Source organism: Dendropsophus ebraccatus, chromosome 2 (assembly GCF_027789765.1).
Source record: "Dendropsophus ebraccatus isolate aDenEbr1 chromosome 2, aDenEbr1.pat, whole genome shotgun sequence".
In the NCBI taxonomy this organism is placed as follows: domain Eukaryota; kingdom Metazoa; phylum Chordata; class Amphibia; order Anura; family Hylidae; genus Dendropsophus; species Dendropsophus ebraccatus.
The window spans coordinates 60393046-60416466 of NC_091455.1; the positions used below are offsets into that span (position 1 = coordinate 60393046).

Below are 23421 nucleotides of genomic sequence, written 5' to 3' on the forward strand. Positions count from 1 at the left end.
CAAAATGCTGATTTGGTCTCTAAATTTCCTAAATGAGCATCTGATGGATGTGCTGGAAAAACAAGTGCAACCCATGAAGGCCACACCTCACAATTTACATAACCTTGATAAGTCAGTGCTGCTTTGGAGACATGTAGGGTATCTACATAATATTAGCCCATATTATATATTAGAGTGGAATGATTGTTGTTGTTATAATTTACACTTCACCAAGGTACACAATCTTTTTTTTAAATAAAATCAGCTGAATGTATACTTAACACCATTTTGGGTGAATAAATAACTTATACATAATATTGTAGAGAAGTATTCTGACCTTCCACGTGTGACTCTTTGCAAGACCTTTATTCCCAAGAAACGGCATGTCTTGCCTTCCAGTGTTTGGCAGTATTCCTTCATGTCATTAACAGGTGTGCTTACAAACTGAACTTGGAGCTCACTGAATATTCCATAAGCATCCTGGATGAGGAGTCCCATTCTGCAAATCAAGTCAGAAGGTAAGTTGCTGAATAAGTAAAATAATATCAGAGTCATAGGATTGGTTTATAAAAGATACTTGTCACCCCCTTCTCTACACAGCTGTAAAGCCGAAATTCTGCGTTTTCATATCTTCCTTTATAATAGATTTCTTGGTGTTTGGTCCAGTGAAAAATGCCTTTTATCGTTGGTGGATTGTGCCACCAGGGTGGGGCTTCACATGCCACGTCATCCCACTCACGTTGTCGCAGTAGGCCCCGCTCCTCCATGATGTAGTCGCTGTCTAGGCCCCACCCCCTTCACAGCAATTGGAAATTTATAACCCTAGAGAGGGTGGGGCCTAGACTTCTAGATCAGCCCCTTCAAATGGGCGGGGCCTACGGCGCTGATGGATTGTGCCACCTGGGAGCGGCTTCATGACCGCTGTGCCACTTCGCCCCGGCCCAGGTGGCACAATCCACCAATTATAAAAAGCATTTTTCACTGGACCAAGATCCAACAAATCTATTATAAAGTAAGGTATGAAAACTGCAGAATTTAGGCTTTACAAGTCCTCATACAGAAAGGGGGTGGCAGTGTCACTTTAAAAGACAACTGCAACAAATCAAACATCAGTGCTCCATAAATAAAGAGCCTTAGGACTGTAATAAAACTTACTAAATCTATCCAAGTTGTCAGTGATTACTTTTGGTTTTCATCTTGACTCCTCATGGCTACATTCCAAGAAACATCATGGCCTCAATTATTTTTAAACTAAAGAAGTTTGAAACAATCACAACTCTTCCTAGCGCTGGACACTCCACTAAACTAAGTAATTGGGGGAGAAGGACCTTGGTAAGAGAAGTGACCAAGAACCCAATAGTCAATCTGGGAAGCTTCTCCTCAGCAATACACACCTGGAGTTTTCACAAAATTACCTCAAGGGCTCTCAAACTGTAAAAAAACAAGATTCTCTGGTCTTATGAAACCAAGACTGAACTTTCTTGCCTCAAATGTAGGCGTTGTGTCTGGATGAAACCAGGCATTGCTAATCTCCATTTTAGTTTTTGCTTCTCAATAAATTAAAAAGATTTGTAACATTGTGTTCTCATGTCTCCATTATTGGGAATTCAACGTAGAATGATGGGGGAAAAAACGTTTGTTTTTGTTTTTTTAAATCATTTTAGCACAGAGCTGCAACATAACAAAATGTGAAATGAAGTAAAAATGTTGCATTTATTCCCAATCCTTTGTCTGAAAGGGGTTATCCAGGACTAAAAACACATAGTTGCTTTCTTTCAAAACCAGCACCACATCTGTCCTATGCGTTGCATTTACACTTGGCTCCATTCACTTTGTAGATGTCTGTCATTTTGAGGTTAAATAACGTCCGTTAGTTAAAAATAACGTCTGTGATTTTGAAATAACGGACATTATTTGACTTAAAAATGGCGGCTGTTCAAAAACAAGGCCATCTAATGGCCAAAAAAAGAGGTTGTGTGAACCTAGCCTAGGAGTGGAGTTCTTTTTGGAAGAAAGCAGCTATATATTTTTTAATCCTGGATAGAGTTTGGACAACCCCTTTACGATCAGTATTCTGAGTTATAGACATATCTTATTTATGAGCTTTGTTTCATTAGGTCTTTCCCATGTGTCCACAAAAAATGTTGTCTGCCAGAGATTCCTGAATAACTTGTCCAGAAAAAAAATTAGTTTGGCCACACTACTTGGAAACAGGATGTAGCACATTCATATGTATTCTGTGGATCCATTAAAGTGTACCTGTTGTTATAACTTTCAAAATCTAAACCAACAGTAGATGTGATATAAAGCAAGTTTGCAATTTACATTCATTATTTATTTTTTAGTTATCATGGAAAACACAGCGCTTCGTTTTCTGAGAATTTTTTTTCTTAATAAACAGGAAACAGTAAGAAAACAGGAAGTCCTGTGTATCCCAGGTCATCTGAGCGCTCACAGAGAGAAGGCAGTCACGTGACTGATGGACACATTGAGCCGTGACTCCCTGTGACTGATGGACACATTGAGCTGTGACTCTGTATTGGCCGGAATTCCTGTGTTTAGTCTGTTTTTTTTCAACCAACAACAAAAAAAAATAATGAATGTATATTGCAAACTTGCTTTATTTCAAATCTACTGTTGATTTAGATTTTGAAAGTTATAACGACAATGACACTTTAGGATATATTTGGCTGTAACTTTGAGCCATAAACATTTAACACCTGTTATGAGAGAGTGACCATAGAAAACAGAGGACTGTATGGTTGGTCTGCTGATAATAGTCTATAGCATATAATAGTTTAAACAGAGATATAGAAAATGAGAATATGGAATTTATTATTAGAAAAAGCGATACTGGCCAACTGCTATTATGCTATATTTTTCTATTCTTTGGTTCCTATAGAAACATATTACAAATGCATTATACGCTATGGGGGGATTTATTAGGACAGACATTTCCTGCATCGGTCTTAAAAATCCCCCCATCACAGGATTTATGTAGCGGATAGAGATGAGCAAACCTCGAGCATGCTCGAGTCCATCTGAACCCGATCGTTCGGCATTTGATTAGCGGTGGCTGCTGAAGTTGGATAAAGCTCCAAGGTTGTTTGGAAAACATGGATACAGCCAATGACTATATCCATGTTTTCCACATAGCCTTAGAGCTTTATCCAACTTTAGCAGCCCCTGCTAATCAAATGCCGAATGATCGGGTTCGGATGGACTCGAGCATGCTTGAGGTTCACTCATCTCTAGTAGCGGAGCATCACCTCTACATAAATCCCATGCACACCAGTGACCAAGATGTGAAAAGTTTATGCACAAAACAAGGGTTTGCGCATAAATTATGCAAATATTTGCCATATGGCCCCATCTGGACCCCTTGCGCTAGATAATGTCCCCGTATGAGTGCTTTTCTCACAATTAAGTTCTCTGTACACACTAGAGAAAAGTTGTTGCGACAGGCCAGCTGTCTATGCAGGGCCGCTTTAACCAGAGGGCACATGGTGCACGTGCACCGGGCCCACTGGTTAAAGGGCCCTCCCGAGTAGGCTGGCCGTTGCTATGTGCGACCAGTGCGGTCGCACAGGGCTCCGGCCACCAGCCTGTCAGGGGGGAGCGCCATGGATGGGTAATCTACTTACCCCTCCATGGCGCCCCCTGCAGGGCCCCCCCGTCCGCCGCTGCCCCCGCCAGTCCGCTGCTGCTGCGGCGGCCGCGCTTCAGCATCAGCGGTACTGACAGAGAGAGAGCCATTGGCTCCCTCTCTGTCAGTCACTCTTGTGGCCGCACTTCCTGCGGTCACAAGAGGCCGCACTCTCCCTCTAGCGCCCGACGTCACTGGAGCGTCGGCGCGAGGGTAAGGGGAGTGCAGCCTCTTGTGACCACAGGAAGTGCGGCCACAAGAGGGAAGAGAAGAGGAACGCATGGATCCAGGTGAGTAAAAGTGTTTGTTTTTTTCAATGTTATATGGGAGGGGGAGCTATATACTATTGGGGAGCACAGGGGGCTATATACTATGGGGGAGCACAGGGGAGCTATATACTACTGTGGAGCACCGGGGGCTATACACTATTGGGCAGCACAGCGGGCTATATACTATGGGGGAGCACAGGGGGCTATATACTATGGGGGAGAGCACAGGGGGGCTATATACTATGGGGGAGCACAGGGGGCTATATACTATGGGGGAGCACAGGGGGCTATATACTATGGGGGAGCACAGGGGAGCTATATACTATGGGGGAGCACAGGGGAGCTATATACTATGGGGAAGCACAGGGGGGCTATATACTATGGGGGAGCACAGGGGAGCTATATACTGCGGGGGAGCACAGGGGGGCTATATACTATGGGGGAGCACAGGGGAGCTATATACTATGGGGGAGCACAGGGGGCTATATACTATTGGGGAGCACAGGGGGCTATATACTGTGGGGGAGCACAGTGGAGCTATATACTACTGGGGAGCACAGGGGACTATATACTACTGGGGAGCAAAGGGGACTATATACTATTGGGGAGTAAAGGGGGCTATATACTATGGGGGAGCACAGGGGGCTATATACTATGGGGGAGAGCACAGGGGGGCGATATACTATGGGGGAGCACAGGGGGCTATATACTATAGGGGAGCACAGGGGAGCTATATACTCTGGGGGAGCACAGGGGGCTATATACTATGGGGGAGCACAGGGGGCTATATACTATGGGGGAGCACAGGGGAGCTATTTACTACTGGGGAGCACAGGGGGCTATATACTACTGGGGAGCACAGGGGGCTATATACTATTGGGGAGCACAGGGGGCTATATACTATGGAGGAGCACAGGGGGCTATATACTATTGGGGAGCACAGGGGGCTATATACTATTGGGGAGCACAGGGGAGCTATATACTATTGGGGAGCACAGGGGAGCTATATACTATTGGGGAGCACAGGGGAGCTATATACTATTGGGGAGCACAGGGGTCTATATACTATGGGGGAGAGCACAGGGGGGCTATACATTATGGAGAGCACAGGGGGGCTATATACTATTGGGGAGAGCATGGGGCTATATACTATTGGGGGGGAGCACAGGGGGGCTATATACTATTGTGGGAGAGCACAGGGGGGCTATATACTATTGTGGGAGAGCACGGGGGGGCTATATACTATTGTGGGAGAGCACAGGGGGGCTATATACTATTGTGGGAGAGCATAGGGGGGCTATATACTATTGGAGGGCATCGGGGGGGCTATATACTATTGTGGGAGAGCACAGGGGGCTATATACTATTGTGGGAGAGCACAGGGGGCTATATACTACTGGGGAGAGTGCACAGGGGGGCTATATACTAATGGGGGAGCGCACAGGAGGGCTGTATATAACTGGAGGAGCCCATGAGGGTCTATCTACTACAGGGACACCTTAAAACTATGGAGGCACAGAGGGGTGTAACTACTGTATAGGGGTACAAGGGACCTAACTACTGTATGTGTTGGAGCCTAAAATATTTGTCTGGCAGATTCTGGAGAGAAGATTCACAGCCAGGAGAAGACTTCAAGGTGGGCCAGGCTGGATGGAGAGAAAAAGAAAAGGTGACAGACTCTGATCGGAGAAGACGCCCCCGGTGAGTCACTGGATGTAACTGCACTCTGTTATAGGGTTAGGGGTAGTGTTAGGGGTCATGATGTGGCGGTATTATGTAATGGTATAATTGGTGATATCTTTCTGTTTTGGTTAGTGCAGTTTTTATGTAATATGTTATCACTGTATGGTGGAAATAGTGTTATAAGGTAACTACTGTATGTATTGGGGCTCTTGATACAGTGTGGGGGGAAATTCAGTACATTATACAATGTGCCGAAAGGGAAGGGGGGGCCCACTCTTGAGGGCTGTGCACTGGGCCCACCAATGTATTAAAACGGCCCTGTGTCTATGGTGTATGGAGGTTCTCCACACCTGCCAAATCCTTGTCTTCTTAAGGATACACCTTCTCTTCATTCAGAACTAAATGTCTGAGCCCAGTATTCAGGTGTATGGAGAGTAAGGGCCCTATTACACCAATAGATATCTGACAGATTAATGCAGCCAAAACCAGATTTCTCCTCTTTTCAAATCCAGTCCTGGCTTTGGCTGTAAAAATCTGTCAGATAATGTGTCCCATATCTGTTGGTGTAATAGGGCCCTGAGGGCTTATTCTCACACTCAGTAGGACTCCAGATAAGGCTGCGGTGTAGCAGTGCAATGTGTGGGGTGTTTCTCTTCTCACTGTTATCCCAGTCGCTGGGTCTTGAGGTTGTATGTTTATAAAGTAACAATCTGCTCATTTGCAAATCGGCAACAACGGCCATCATTAATCCCTTGTCTCTTCAGCCTGTTTTGGCCTTAATGCCCAGGGCCTATTTTTCAAATCTGACCTGTCTCTCTTTATGTAGTGATAACTCTGTGATGCTTTCAGTTATTGCGGTTATTCTGAGATAGATTTTTCATGACATATTCCTCTTTATGTCTGTGGTATACTTTGGTTGATACATTTTTATTTTTTATTTTTTTTTACAAAAAAAATACTGAAACACAACATTTGTGCAACAACTTGAAAAATGTACATTTCTTTATATTCAAAATTCTCTTGTTCTAAGAAAGATAGTCACGCCACTTGTATTACTACTGCAAAATCAACAACATGTGTGCTTTATGGTGAAGTCATTTGGTGAACGTCCTTTTACTTGTTAGGATGTTAGAGGACTTCAAAATTTTGCAGCGATTTTTCAAATTTTCAGGAAAATTTCTAATTCTGATTTTATTAGGGACCAGTTCAGTTTTGAAGTGGATTTATGAGGTCTGTATGTTAGTTATCCCCATAAATCCCTCCACTGTAAAAAATGCACCTCAAAGTATTCAAAGTAACATTTCATAAGTTTATTAACCCTGTAGGTGTTTAGTAGAAATTTAAGCAAGTTGGAGGGGAAATCTAAAATTTACATTTCTTTGGCAGATATTCTATTTTAATCCTCTTTTTTCCCCCCTCTACTGCAGCAAACACTAAATGAGAAATGGAACTCAACATTTATTCCACTTATTCCAATGTTTCTAGAAATCCATCATATGTGGCCGCAGTGCGTCACCTGACTCAACCACAGACCTCAGACATGACAGAGACCTGGGGAATTTTGGGGCCTTTTCTCATTTCAGGTTTTTTATAGCCATTATATAAAGTCACAGAGTTGAGGGTCTGCGCCCTATTAACCCCCTTTACCCCCTACATTCCTGCCCCTCTTCCCCTTCCCTTGTGTTTGTGTTAGGGCTGGGCGATTAATCGAATTAATTCGATTAATTCGCCCAGAAGATTAGAATCGATTTGATTTTTTGTGAAAATCGTAAATTCGATTTTCACAAAAAATCATTGCGGGCAGAGAAGGGCAGAGAAGCGCGGAGAGTCAGTCGGGCGGGCAGACGGACGGGAGGTGCAGGTGCCGGGCGGGAGATGGAGGGCGGGCAGCACTGCGTGGAGGTGCCGGCCGGGCATGAGGTGCAGGTTACGGCCGGCGGGAAGTGAGGGGGCGGCGCTGCGTGGAGGTGCCGGGCGGGCGGGAAGTGGGGCGAGGTGCAGGTCGGTCGGCAGTCCCCCAGAGCCGCGACCGACCTTCCCCAGCTGTACACATAGCGTTCCGTTCCCCTACAGGCCACACATGCAGGTCCCGGTCTCTGCAGCAGGCTGCAGGGACTGTAGTGGTGATAGCGTCGCTGCCATTACTGGAGCTGTACAGCAGGATCTTCACCCCTGATCCCGCTGTACAGCTCCAGTAATGGCAGCGACGCTATCACCACTACAGTCCCTGCAGCCTCCTGCAGAGACCGGGACCTGCATGTGTGGCCGGGGTGAGGGGAGGAGGGCTATGTGTACTCCTTTCCCAATCATTCCCAGCTGCCCCAGCCCCCCTCAATCTCCCCCAGTCGCCCTCCATCTCCCCCAGTCGCCCTCCATCTCCCCCAGTCGCCCTCCATCACTCCCAGTCCTCCTTCAGTCACCCCCAGTCGCCCTCCATCACCCCCACTCCTCCTTCAGTCACCCCCAGTCCCCCTCCATCACCCCCAGTCGCCCTCCATCACCCCCAGTCCTCCTTCAGTCACCCCCAGTTGCCCTCCATCACCCCCACTCCTCCTTCAGTCACCCCCAGTCGCCCTCCATCACCCCCACTCGCCCTCCATCACCCCCACTCCTCCTTCAGTAACCCCCAGTCCCCCTCCATCACCCCCAGTCGCCCCCAGTCGCCCTTCATCACCCCCAGTCGCCCTCCGTCACCCCCAGTCGCCCTCCGTCACCCCCAGTCGCCCTCCGTCACCCCCAGTCGCCCTCCGTCACCCCCAGTCCCCCTCCATCCCCCCTAGCTGCCCATCTATACCTGTACTACTACACCCCTCATCTGTACCTGTACTACTACTACACCCCTCATCTATACCTGTACTACTACTACACCCCTCATCTATACCTGTACTACCACACCCCTCATCTATACCTGTACTACTACCACACCCCTCATCTATACCTGTACTACTACTACACCCCTCATCTATACCTGTACTACTACTACACCCCTCATCTGTACCTGTACTACTACACCCCTCATCTATACCTGTACTACTACCACACCCCTCATCTATACCTGTACTACCACACCCCTCATCTATACCTGTACTACTACACCCATCATCTTTACCTGTACTACTACTACTACACCCCTCATCTATACCTGTACTACCACACCCCTCATCTATACCTGTACTCCTACAGCCCTCATCTGTACCTGTACTACTACACCCCTCATCTTTACCTGTACTACTACTACACCCCTCATCTTTACCTGTACTACTACTACACCCCTCATCTATACCTGTACTACTACTACACCCCTCATCTGTACCTGTACTACTACTACACCCCTCATCTATACCTGTACTACTACTACTACTACTACACCCCTCATCTATACCTGTACTACTACTACACCCCTCATCTATACCTGTACTACTACTACACCCCTCATCTATACCTGTACTACTACTACACCCCTCATCTGTACCTGTACTACTACTACACCCCTCATCTATACCTGTACTACTACTACTACACTCCTCATCTATACCTGTACTACTACTACTACATCCCTCATCTATACCTGTACTACTACTACTACACTCCTCATCTATACCTGTACTACTACTACTACATCCCTCATCTGTACCTGTACTACTACACCCCTCATCTTTACCTGTACTACTACACCCCTTATCCACTATACCTCCACTACTAAACACACAAAGAAGATCTCCTATACTATATGGGGGCCCAGAATGGCACACAGGGAGCTTGTCTACTACAGGGGAGCACTGTTACAGTGAGAAGCAATACAGTTGTCTCAAATGTCATTAAAATAGTATCTGATGCTGCAAGGACAAAACTATTCTGTTTATTTAGCAAAAAGGAAAAAAAAATCGAGATTTAAATCGAGAATCGTCCAAAATTTTAAAAAAATCGAGATTTTATTTTTTGGCCATATCGCCCAGCTCTAGTTTGTGTTCTATTTTGTCTTGTCCTTGTTGTCGTTGCTGTTTCCTTTTTCTTACCTGCTTCCTTGCTTTCATTTTTCTTTTGATTCCCTTCTGCGCCCTTACTCATGAGCCTATAATGTAATGGCCTCATTATGTTGGCCCCTCGTGGGCGCATGTTCTTTCTTGTTATTTCTCCAAAATTGCTGCACCTCAAGGTGCTTTGTTCATTATATTTTCATAGCGTGGATGCGTAGCTACCCTGTGTTTCATTATGTACCATACGTTGCTTCAAACTATATGTAAAACATGATGTGCTATGTATCACGGTTATACTTTATGCCACTGTAACCGATTTTTTGGTCATTGATTTGACATGTTGTAATTTTTTCTGATGGCTTCTTAATAAAATCAGAGTAAACATAAAGTCACAGAGGCCTTGCGGTGCCAAAATATTTTAGCAAGACGAGTTGAGGTTCCATCGGTACCTTTCTGGGGGACATGTGACACACTAATCTTTTCTTTTTAACCCCTTAAGGACCGGGCCTGAAATGGCCTTAAGGACCGGAGCAAATTTTATGAATATGACCAGTGTCACTTTATTCATTAATAACTTCGGGATGCTTTTACCTATCTGGCTGATTCTGAGATTGTTTTCTCGTGACATATTGTACTTCACATTTCTTGTACATTGAAGTCGATACTTTTAACGAATCTTTATGAAAAAAACAAAATAACGTGAAAAATTTAGAAAAAATGCATTTTTCCAACTTTAAAACTTTTCTGCTTATACAGAAAATGGTTATACCACATAAATTATATATTAAATAGCATTAGCAACATGTCTACTTTATGTTGGCGGCATTTATTAAACTATATTTCATTTTTTTTAGACAATAGAAAGCGTAAAACATAAGCAGCAAATTTCTAAATTTTCAGTAAAATTTCAAAATCAGATATTTTTAGGGACCTGTTCAGGTTTAAAGTGTATTTGAGGGGCCTGTATGTTAGAAAGCCCCACAAAGCACCCCATTTCAGAAACTGCACCCCCCAAACTCTGCAAAAGCACATCCAGAAAGTTTTTTAACCCTTTAGGGGAGTCACAGAAATAAAAGCTAAGTGTGTAAGAAATTTGAAAATTTTAATTTTCTGTGCAGAGATTTTCTTGTAATCCAATATCTTTCATAATTGTAAACCTATTACCAGAGAAATTCACCCCAATATTGATTGCCCCGTTTCTGCAGTTTATAGAAATACCCCATATGTGGCCCTATTGTGCTATTTGACGCAACCACAAGCCTCAGATATAAAGGAGCGCCTAGTGAATTTGAACACCTCAGTTATATTTGGTAATTTATGACTGTACCACTTCAGGTTGGCAGAGGCTCTGGGGTACCAAAACCTAAAAAACACCCCTAAAGGGACATCATTTAGAAAACTACACCCCTCAAGGAATGTAACAAGGGGTGTGGTGAGCATTTGGACCCCACAGGTGCTTCACAGATTTTCTGAACAATATGGCGTAAAAAAATAAAAATTATTTCTTTATACTAAAATGTTGTTCTAGCCTTCAATTTTTCATTTCCACAAAGGGATAAAAGGAAAAAAAAACGCATAAAACATGTAGCGCAGTTTCTCCAGAGTACAGAAATACCCCACATGTGGACATAAAGTGCCAAGGGGGCGCAGGACGAGCCTCCAAAGGGAAGGAGCGCCAATTGGCCTTTGGAAGCTGAATTTCACTGGAATGGATTTCAAGGGCCATGTCGCATTTACAGAGTCCTTGTGCTGCCAAAACACTGGAAACCCCCCACAAGTGACCCCATTCTGGAAACTACACCCCTCAAGGAATCTAATAAGGGGTGCAGTGAGCATATGGACCCCACTGGTGACGGGCACAAATGTGGAACAATGTGACGTGAAAGTGAAAAATTTCATTTTTTCACTTTCAAGGCACAAATGTGGCCGTCATCAAGGGGTCCATATCCTCACTGCACCCCTTGTTAGATTCCTTGAGGGGTGTAGTTTCCAGAATGGGGTTACTTGTGGGGGGTTTCCACTGTTTTGGCAGCACGAGGGCTCTGTAAATGCAACATGGTGTTCATCATCCATTCTGGCCAAATCCAGCCTCCAAAATCCAAATGGCGCGCCTTCCCTTCAGAGGCTTGCCCTGCGCCCACATGGCGCTTTATGTCCACATGTGGGGTATTTACGGACTCGGGGGAAATTGCTCTACACATTTTGTGTGTTTTTTTCTCTTTTAACCCCTTGTGAAAATGAAAAATTCAAGGCTAGACCAACATTATAGTGTAAAAAAAGTAATATTTTATTTTCACGCCACATTGTTCCACATTTGTGCCCATCACCAGTGGGGTCCATATGCTCACTACACCCCTTGTTACATTCCTTGAAAGGTGTAGTTTACATAACGGGGCCACTTGTGGGGGGTTTTACTGCCTTGGCAGCACAGGGAGTTTTTAAATGCAACATGGCCCTCGAAATCCATTCTACCCAAATCCAGCCCCAAAAAGCTAAATGGCGCTCCTTCCCTTCAGAGGCCTGTCTTGCGGCTACATAGCGCCTTAAGTCCACATGTGGGGTATTTCCATACTCGGGGGAAATTTCTCTACATGTTTTGTTTTGTTTCTTCTCTTTTAACCCCTTGTGCAAATGAGAAACCTGAAAACTAGATCAATGATGTTGTGTAAAAATTAAATTTTTTACACTTAAACATTGGCCTAGCCGTGAATTTTTCATTTTCACAAGGGTTGAAAAGAGAAAAAAAACACAAAATGTGTAGAGCAGTTTGTCCCGAGTACGGAAATACCCCAGATGTGCACATAAAGCGCCATGCGGCCGCAAGACGGGCCTCCGAAGGGAAGGAGCGCTATTTGGCTTTTGGAGGCTGGATTTGGCTGGAATAGATTTCAAGGGCAATGTCGCATTTACAAAGACCCTATGCTGCCAGGACAGTGGTAAACCCCCACAAGTGACCCCATTCTGGAAACTACACCCCTCAAGGAATCTAATAAGGGGTGCAAAGAGCATATGGACCCCACTGGTGACGGGCACAAATGTGGAACAATGTGACGTGAAAGTGAAAAATTTTGTTTTTTCATTTTCACAGCACAAATGTGCCAGTCATTGAGGGGTCCATATTCTCACTGCACCCCTTATTAGATTCCTTGAGGGGTGTAGTTTCCATAATGGGGTCACTTCTGGGGGGTTTTCAATGTCTTGGCAACACAGGGCCTTTGTAAATGCGACATGGCATTCACCATCCATTCTAGCCAAATGGCGCTCCTTCCCTTCGGAGGCTTACCCTGCACCCACATGGCGCTTTATGTCCACATGTGGGGTATTTCTGTACTCGGGGAAAATTGTTCTACACATTTCGTGTTTTTTTATCTTTTAACCCCTTGTGAAAATGAAAAAATAAAGACTAGATCAATGATTTAGTGTAAAAATTTTTTTTTTTTTTTTTACACTAAATGTTGGTCTAGCCTTGATTTTTTCATTTCCACAAGGGGTTAAAAGAGAAAATTAACACAAAACGTGTAGGGTAATTTCCCCTGAGTAAGAAAATACCCCACATGTGGATATAATGTGCCATATGGGCATAGGGCAAGCCACCAAAGGGACAGAGCGCCATTTAGAGGCTGGAATGGAGGACGAAGGCCATGTCGGGTTCGCAGAGTGCCCGTGCTGCCAAAACATTGGAAACCCCCCACAAGTTACCACATTATGGAAACTACACCCCTCAAGGAATGTAACAAGGGGTATAGTGAGCATATGGACCCGACTGGTGACGGGCACAAATGTGGAATAATGTGCTGTGAAAATGAAAAATTTAATTTTTTACACTAAAACGTTGGTGTAACTTTGAATTTTTATGTTCACAAGGGGTTAAAAGAAAAAATAAACCACTACTCATGTAGAGCAATTTCCCCCGATTACAAGAGTACCCCACATGGGGACACAAAGTGCAAAGTCACCGCATGCAAAGCCTCCAAAGGGAAGGAGCGTAATTTGGATTTTGGAAGCTGGATTTGGCCAGAATGGAGGACGAAGGGCTCTCAGAGCCCCGATGCTGCCAAAACAGAGGAAACCCCCCACAAGTGAGCCCAACGAACTCAGGAATCTGTGGTTTGTACGGGGTGGGGACACTTGAGGGGGCTTGTGGGGCTTCCTGGGGCAGCTCCTTGGGGGCTTGTCATCACTAAATGGTGATAACAATGAGGACGAAGAGGAAGGAAGAAGGAACGAGGGATCTTCCTCTTCTCCCTCAATGGTTGTCTCAGTATCGGAGGCAATCCAGGCGAATGCCTCCTCAGCCGAGAACAACCTGTGGCCATTTTTTTGTTATTTTTTCTTTAGGATGCCTTCACACACACACCGGATCCACACACTGCGGATCCAGCGCCAGTGCATCCGTATGAGAATACATACACGCAGCAGGAATGACATCCCGCTGCCTATATGTAAGTTAACCCCTTGCCGGCCGGAGCATACTTTACCTCCTCCCCGCTCCGGCTTGCTTCGGGGCTCCCGGTTTCTGCTCATCCCACGCAGCCAATCAGTGAGCTGCCCCACCGCAGCTACTGATTGGCTGAGCGAGACGTCCTGCTGAGAACCCCTGAAGCAAACCAGATCGGGGAGGAGGTGATGTATGCTCCGGCCGGCAAGGGGTTAACTTACATACACGCAGCGGGATGTCATTCCTGTTGCGTGTATGTATTCTCATAGAGATGCCCCGGTCGCTGGATCCGCAGCGGATTTCGCTGCAAATCCGCAGCGTGAAATCCCCTGCAGATCCGGTGTGTGTGAAGGCATCCTTAGAGGGGTGTGTAAGTGTTATGCTTTTACACGTGTAAGTGTTAGTGTTTTATGTACTGTTTTTACATTTTATTTGTGTGTTTTTTAGGAGGGGAGGGTGGCAGCGGAGAGGGTAAGAGGAGAGGGTGGCAGGGGAGGGGAGAGGGGCGGCAGGGGGGAGGGGAGAGGAGAGAGGTTAAGAGGAGAGGGTGGCAGGGGAGGGGAGAGGGGCGGCAGGACGGAGGGGAGAGGGTGAGAGGAGAGGGTGGCAGGACAGAGGGGAGAGGGTGAGAGGAGAGGGGCGGCAGGACAGAGGAGAGAGGGTGAGAGGAGAGGGGCGGCAGGACAGAGGGGAGAGGGTGAGAGGAGAGGGGCGGCAGGACAGAGGAGAGAGGGTGAGAGGAGAGGGGCGGCAGGACAGAGGGGAGAGGGTGAGAGGAGAGGGGTGGCAGGACAGAGGAGAGAGGGTGAGAGGAGAGGGGCGGCAGGACAGAGGGGAGAGGGTGAGAGGAGAGGGTGGCAGGACAGAGGGGAGAGGGTGAGAGGAGAGGGGCGGCAGGACAGAGGGGAGAGGGTGAGAGGAGAGGGGCGGCAGGACAGAGGGGAGAGGGTGAGAGGAGAGGGGTGGCAGGACAGAGGGGAGAGGGTGAGAGGAGAGGGGTGGCAGGACAGAGGAGAGAGGGTGAGAGGAGAGGGGCGGCAGGACAGAGGGGAGAGGGTGAGAGGAGTGGGGTGGCAGGACAGAGGAGAGAGGGTGAGAGGAGAGGGGCGGCAGGACAGAGGGGAGAGGGTGAGAGGAGAGGGGCGGCAGGACAGAGGGGAGAGGGTGAGAGGAGAGGGTGGCAGGACAGAGGGGAGAGGGTGAGAGGAGTGGGGTAGCAGGACAGAGGAGAGAGGGTGAGAGGAGAGGGGCGGCAGGACAGAGGGGAGAGGGTGAGAGGAGAGGGTGGCAGGACAGAGGGGAGAGGGTGAGAGGAGAGGGGTGGCAGGACAGAGGGGAGAGGGTGAAGGGAGAGGGTGGCATGACAGAGGGTGGAAAGAAAGGGGAGAGGGTGGAAGGGGAGAGGGTAAGAGGAGGGTGGCGGCAGGACGCAGGGGAGGGAGGCAGCAGGACGCAGGGGAGGGCTGGCAGGACGCGGGAAGGGCTGGCAGGATGCAGGGGGGGCTGGCAGGATGCAGGGGGGGCTGGCAGGACAGAGGACACAGGAGAGGGCTGCAGGACAGAGCACACAGGAGAGGGCTGGCAGGACACGGGGGGGGGGCTGCAGGACGGATGGGGGTCTGGCAGGACACGGGAGGGCTGGCGGAACACAGGGGGACTGGCAGAACACAGGGGGGGGGGCTGGTAGAACACAGGGGGACTGGAAGAACACAGGGGGGGCGGCTGGCAGAACACTGGGGGGGGCTGGCAGAACACGGGGGGCTGGCAGAACACGGGGGGCTGGCAGAACACGGGGGGCTGGCAGAACACGGGGGGCTGGCAGAACACTGGGGGGGGGGGCTGGCAGAACACAGGGGGGGGCGGCTGGCAGAACACTGGGGGGGGCGGCTGGCAGAACACAGGGGGGGGCTGGCAGGACAGAGGACACAGGGGGGGGGGGCTTGCAGGACACAGGGGGGCTGACAGCTCGGAGGGGGGGGCTGAAAACAGGAAGGGGGGTTGGCCGGACTGAGGGGTGGAGGGGAGGAGGAGAAAACACCGGGGAGGCACGGGGGGGGGGGGGCGGAGGAAGAGGAGGATGACGGAGGGTAGGAAGAACAGGGAGATCAGCTGTCCTGATCTCCCTGTTACCGGAGACGGGGCGGCAGCGGCGGCAGCTTGGGGGGAGGAGGCAGCCGGCGCCCGGCACCCTCCAGGACCGCGCCGGGTGCATGCTGCTCCCATCATCTCCTTCTCTGCTGCTGATTATCAGCAAGCAGAGAAGGTGATGATGGGAGTAGTAGTGTGGATCGACGGTGATTGGCCGGCTGGCGGCAGCCGGCCAATCACGGGCAATCGGGGGGCCGGATCAACGGGCAGGTGATGCCCGGTCACAGCTGTGATTGGTGCTGTCTCTGACAGCACCAATCACAGCTCTTTGCCGGGGTCCGGTCCCGGAAATCCAGCAAATTGCTGTGATTGGCCGATGCGAAGTCATCGGCCAATCACAGCGATCGTCGTCACGGGAGGCAGGGAAACTGCCCCCTACGTGACACAGGAACATGGCTGCTGATAGAATCAGCAGCCATCTTCACCGGAGCGCCGCGCGATTTCGCGCGGCGCCCGTTTAAAGAGCCGGCGTACCGGTACGTCATGGGTCCTTAAGTGACAGTGATCCATGACGTGCCGCTACGTCATGGGTCCTTAAGAGGTTAAAGAGTCACTGTCGTATTTTTTTTTTTGCAGAAATCAATAGTCCAGGCGATTTTAAGAAACTTTGTAATTGGGTTTATTAGCCAAATATGCCATTATCTGCATTTAAAAAGCCTTTTCCAAGGTCCCCCCTCCTTCCTCTTTTCCATTCACTGCAAAAAATAAGGAAATGGTGACTTGTTGCATCAGACATACCCTGTCTGTTCTAGGGAGAGGGGAGGGGGGAGGAGGAAGGAGGGAGTTCTGGCGACAGCAGAAAGCAGATAAGACGCAGAGCTGAGTGAACTCTGTAATCAGAGCTCAGAGAGGTAAGTGGTGACTGTCAGCGGAAATAGAGGGTGAGGTATTTGTAGATTAACTCTTTGTTGTCCTGTTTTGGTCTTTTATTTAGCACTCTCCATAGGAGAACAATGAAGACAGGGGGGAGAGCTTCAAACTGCTTTTTCATGATAAAAATGCATTTTTCGGCTAATAAACCCAATGACAAAGTTTCTTAAAATCACCTGAACTATTGATTTCTGCAAAAAAATTTCACGACAGTGACACTAACTTTTTATGAGGTGGTACGAAAAACAAACACAATTTAGCAGATGTTTTTCATCATTTTTTTTACGCCGTCCACTATATGTTACATATGAAATGTTGTCTTTATTCATCAGGTTAGTACAATTACAGCTATATCCATTTTATATAGCATTTGTTATAATTTATGGCATTTATACAATAAAAACTGTTTGTGTCTTGCATATTGTAAGACCTGTACTATTTTTATCTTTTCGCCAATGGAGTTATGTGAGGGCTTTTTTTTGTAGCATAAGCTGACAAATTTAGTGTGTGTATTTTATTCATAGGGGATCATTTATAAAAACTGGGGGTGTACATTTATTTATATATTTGTGTGGGGGTGTTTTTTCACTTTACAGGTACATCTATAATAATTAAAGCACATTATCTGTGCTGTAATGTATTATAGAGTGAATGAGCTGTCAGAACACTCCGGGAGGTCGGAGGGAGCAGATCTCCCTCCAGATTCCCCACAGACAGCGGCGTCTATGGGGTTAACTGCCCGGGGGGCAGGGGCATCAGGAAGAGGCTGTGTGAGACAGCCTCCTCCTGTTGCCCGATTGCCGCTAGGGACAGCGGGGGGAGGCAGGGAAAGCATGACGTTCTTAATAGGGCTTAATAGAAAATATGGCAGCATGTTATACGGACAGATCTGCTTTAACAGAATAATTCTTATTTTTGATTTTGAAATCTTAGTGAATTTGGGAGCTACACCATGAGGATTTCCAAGGAATGACGAGGTCAGAATATTACTCTGTTCACACTTCAGGTTGTAAAGATGTTCAATGTATGTGCCTGGAAAGCTTTCACACATTGCATCACATGCGCCCAGCACATGCCAAAAATCTTCTTTTGGCATACACTTTTTATTCTATAGCAAATAGTTTGCTTCTATCTCCTACACAGATGAAGTATAAAAAAAAAATAAAAAAAATCTGCATAAAATTTGGAATACGGTACATTTATTATCTTTTATCATGAAAATGTACCTGCAATGTGCTAAAACCTCTGTAAATTTTGCACAGCTTGTAAAATATAAAACATGAGTAAATTTTACACCTGGTAAGGATGTTGCAAATGTTTGCACAAATTTTTTTTTTTTTTACACAAAAAATAATTAGTCTAACAGAGCTGCATAGGTTAAAAATGGCTTCAGATTTATTTAGGGATGTATTTAAAAAATCATACGAATATAAGGCCTTTATGGGGTTCCTAGATTCTTGTGTGTTAATAATTTTTGCTAGGAATTTTCCCGGTCTACCCGACTCCACAAAGCACTTCTTGCCCTGAAAGAATACCCCTGCTTCAACATTTTTTGGGAGTCCCACTATTCTGACATTTGATCTTCTCGATCGGTCCTCAAGATCTGTCAATTTTTCTTGAGCTACAATAATCTGCTGTCCATGATCTTTAACTGTGCGTTGCAACTCCCTCACCTCCTGCTCCAAGGTTGGGATAGCCTTTTCAAATTCCCCCATTCTGTCTCTATATATTTAGATCCCCTTGGATCAAGCCAATGTCAGATGATAAAGCACCCACTGTAAGAGTCAGGTTTGCCACTGATTTGCTACAGACTTTAATCTCTGACAGTATTGTGTCCAAAGTCACCACATTCTCTTGAGCTTCAACACCAACTCCTGTCTCCTCCCCCGCCTCCTGTAGGACCGAGTATTGAGGGCCCACTGTCCCCCCTCCGCGAGCAGGCGATATAGAAGGTCTGGTATTAAATTGATTAGCCCCTGCACTTGGGGACTTCAGATACTTCTCCATATTCACTGATTTATCTTTAGGCGAGGAGACTCCTCCTGTTTTTTTTTTGCTACTTTACATGGCATCTTTGGTTAACTTTAAATCAAAGGCACTGGCTCAGTCCAGATCCTATGGATGTTGCCCTCTGGAGTACATCTAATAAGGTATTACAGTTCTATTGCAGACCAGTTCTCCAAATATTAAGGACTTGCTGCAGGTGGGGATATAGGAATGTAAAAAAGGATCCCGTCAGAAGCCCCAGTTAGATGGTGTTAATGTAAGGGGGCTCACCACAGCTAGGCCTCATCCGTGCAAAAGCTCCTTCCTTGCAATATAGGCTTGCTGCAGGTGGAAATGTAAACCTATGGCAGGAGGTCAAGATCCCCAGTCCGATGATGATTATGTATAGGGGCTCACCGCAGCTGGGCCTCTTTCATACACAAGTTCATTCCCTGCAATGAGGGTAAATGCCAGTAACTTCATATTTCCTTGCTGCCTTTTCACCAGCCTCGGAGGCAGTGACGAGCGACGCAGGTGGACCCTGGGGGTACTACAAGTTCGCCCAAGAGAATCAAACAAATTATTTATGATTTCTACTCTGCGTTATATACAACAGAGGGGCTCCAAGATGAGGCGGAAATTGTGAACTATTTGCACCAAATGACTATTTTGTTAGGGGATCTGAAACTGGCATTGGGTAGTTTTAGAGGGCAGACAGCACCCGGTACAGACCACTAGGTGGTTTAAGTTGGGGAGGGGGACAAGACAGGGGTGCCCTCTTTCCCCTTTGTTATTTGTCTTTTTTGTGGAGCCATTGGCCATTAGAGTGAGAGAGTCTAGAGAGATTGAGGGACTTGGCTTATTGGGGAGAGCCGAAAAGATCCTTCTGTATGCAGATGACATACTTCTCTTTTTGAGGGGGGGTGAGAGCGCTGTCCAGAATATAATTGATATTGTCTCTAGCTTTGGGGGTATATCCGGTCTACGGATTAATTGGGGTCGTCATTGATGCCAATTGGGGATACGATAATATCTAGCTCTTTGGTTCATGTTTTGGAGGTGGAGGAATCATTGGAATATTTGGGGATTAAGATCTCCCCAAGAATGGATAGATATCCATTTCATTGAATCTCTCGCCTCCACTTCTGAAAATTAAGAAGAGTATGGAGTCTCTGGGGGTGGGGTGGCCTCCCTCTATCTATGGTGGATCGGATGGGGATTATCAAAATGGTGGTTCTGCCCCAGATTTTGTTTATTTTATATGCATCTCCTGTGTGGATAGCCGAATCCTGGTTTAAGAAAATCGATGTATTGCTAAACTTTTTTATTTAGGGTAAACAAAGGTTGATAATTAAATACTACAATTGGACACAAAGGTCAGGGGAGGGAGGCATGGCCCTCCCGGACTTTAGAATATATTTCTATGCAATGGGAGCACAGTCTATTAAAAATTGGAGAAACTTCCCTATAATCCAGTTCATATTACAGAACACAAAGGGTAAATATGAGGACTTTTGCACGGGATTAGAGGGGAGTTTGGGAGGTACTAGAATAATTTCACATGTGAATCTGTATGTTAAGACATGGAAAGCACTTAGAAGGATCACTAAAATTAAAGGGAGTTTTCACTTTTCTCCACTATGGAGGAACGCTAAGTTAGCGGAGTTTGAAAAATTTCAGGATTAACTGTTTTGGATTTAGAAGGGGGTTGTATATATGTCACAAGTAGTGGTAGAAGAAAAATTTGTATCATTTGCAGATTTGGCACAAAAACATGCCCTCACCAGATCCCATTGGTTTCGGTATACGCAATTAAGACACGTTTTTAACTCTACACCTAATAGGGAGATTTGGCGGATACAGACGCATACATTCATGTATACATATATATATATATATGAGAGGGAGGTGGGATCTATTACGAAATCCAGAGAAAAGTGGGAATTAAGGATTGGCATAGTTTCGGATGAGCTGTGGACAACGGCTATTAAGGGCCCTATTCCACAGTAACGATAATCGGCCGGATCGGCCCCATTTGGCCGATTATCGTTCGTTGAAATAGAGAGAACGATCAGCCGATGATCGTGTCATCGGCTGATCGTTCATTTAGGGCCAGACCTGAAATCATCGTTCCCCCACCGCGCATCGCTACGGTTGAATAACAGTGTGACGATTTGACAGCAGCAGCATCATCATACATTACCTGTCGAGGCTTCTTCTCCGCGCTGTCTTCATCCCCGGGTCCCGCGCTCTCTATCTTCTGAATGGCCGGTCAGCTGACAGAGCGCTCAGCCAATCACAGGCCGGGACCGCCGCGCCCTGTGATTGGCTGAGTGTGGCCTGTCAGCTGACCGGCCATTCAGAAGATAGAGGATGAAGACAGCGCGGAGGAGAAGACCTGCAGGTAATATATGATGCTGCAAGGACATCGGTAACGATGTCCTTGCAGCCCTTGCTCAACGATCATCGGGCCGTGGAATTGTTCATTGTTTTTCTGGGATCAGAAGGAATACACTATCATAGTAACGATTGTAATAACAATCATAGTAACAATCGTAACTATTATCGTTCTGTGTAATATGGTGAACGATTTCAGGTTAACGATAAACAATCTTGTTCGCGATCGTTTATCGTTAGTCGTTAATCGTTAAAAATCGCCCAGTGTAATAGGACACTTTGCAACAATTTGACCTCGCGTACGGGAGCAGTTTCGCCCGCACACAATGATCACGACTAAGCCCCACCCCTCTGTGACTTGGAAGGCTTTCTTCTCAGAAAATGAGTGCCGGGATGCAGAAGGCTTCAGCCATCCACTGCTTCCTGGACAATCCCTTTAATATAGCCTCATAAACAATCCACCTATCATTCGTGGACTCAGCCACACAATTGATTGAGCCTTGTGAAATCTCGGCAAGCTCAGCAAACCTCGGCTGGTGTAAGGGCCCTTATTGAAACAATGGACATGAGTGTAAAGCATGACGCGCAGCACACAGCATTCAGCGTATTTATCTCCCATTTGTGTTCACTTCTGAGGTGCAGCACGGGAGTATTAATAATCTGATTTTACAATGTGTATATCACTTGACAGAAGCATGTCATAGAAAATAAGCAGATGTTTCCATAAACACTTATCCTCTAGACTGTAATGTCATGGCTTTGCTCAAAATATGCATGCAAAACAGGGTTTAATTTCCATCAGATGTGCGACAACACACTGTGCGTGTTAGTGTACATTTACACAGATAAGTTAAGAGGAAAAATCTTAGCATACTGTACTACTGCTTGAAAAATATATAAAAAAAACTACACTAAAAACATGTACTTACATGTAATCTGACAAAACAAACAGATATTAGCCTGTGTAATAGGGCCAACAAACCAGCAAAAGCTCACTCATTGGGTGATCACTCACTTCAGAAAAATAATCAGTTGCCGCCTGGTCAGCTCTCCGTGTAGTAGGGGATGTGTGGCCGATGGCTGGTTAAAGCAAAGGGCCACATCTAGTGATTGTTCATGCGGGTTTGACCGTACAATCATCAAGCTGTGTAATAGATGCTTTGAACAAGCGTCAATCTACAGCACGGCTGAAGATGTGTAATACCACTTTAACCTTTAAACATTACCCCGTTGGCCCTTCCCTCCAGCCACGTTCACATGGCTAGAGATAATGTGCCCGTATACCCATGTCCCCCCCTGCAGCCAAACACTGGTCTCAGCCGTATACAGAAAAGACTGAAGTCAGTGACTGACTGCAGCAATTATGTGGGTGTAAGTACATGATGTTTTTACATGTGGGTGTAAGTACATGTTTTTAAGTAACCTAAACAACCCCACTAACCTGTCTTTCTTTAACTTGAGTAATTTTAGTGACTTTAGAGTCTCATGTCTGTAATATTAAATCGATCTCTTCGCAATTGATAGTTTTAATTTTGTAGCAGTATATGACGGTTTAGAGCTTTTTCCTTTATTCTTAGGCCATGTTCAATTCCACTTAAACCCTTAGATATTTACAACAGACGTGCAGTGTTCACGCTGCAAATCTGCATGTGGACTTTAGTCCCAGTCAGAGGGGCTAACCCATATCTGGCTACCTGATGTGGTATCTGCACTAACTCAGGATTGGGAGGTAAAAAAAAAATCAATGGGGATGATCAATGTGGATTCCGCATGTAACATCAGTGCTTTGAATGTACCCTTAACCTGTAGCATATTAAAATAGTGGGACGTCTCACAAAAACACCACTATAATAAATGTTTACTTGTTTGAATAAGGCTACATGACACTGAATAGAATTTTATCTGAATACAAAATATGTTGGTGTGAAATTCATCATCCATACGATATTAGCAGCCTACTTAAAGTGATATTCTCACCCCCCTTTCTCAGTACCATTCTGAAGCTTACATTCTGCACATTTTATCTAC

The 23421-nt window shown here is 46.2% G+C and overlaps 1 protein-coding gene across 4 annotated transcripts in view; it reads right to left on the minus strand.

The window, feature by feature from the left end:
• The window catches only part of SPIDR (scaffold protein involved in DNA repair), a 349427-nt gene that overhangs the window by 32450 nt on the left and 293556 nt on the right, over window positions 1–23421 (minus strand). For all 4 annotated transcript variants that reach the window (XM_069957606.1, XM_069957607.1, XM_069957602.1 and 1 more), the window contains exon 11: window positions 317–478. In XM_069957606.1, coding sequence (XP_069813707.1) covers window positions 317–478 — 162 coding nt within the window. The remainder of the gene's footprint in view (window positions 1–316; window positions 479–23421) is intronic.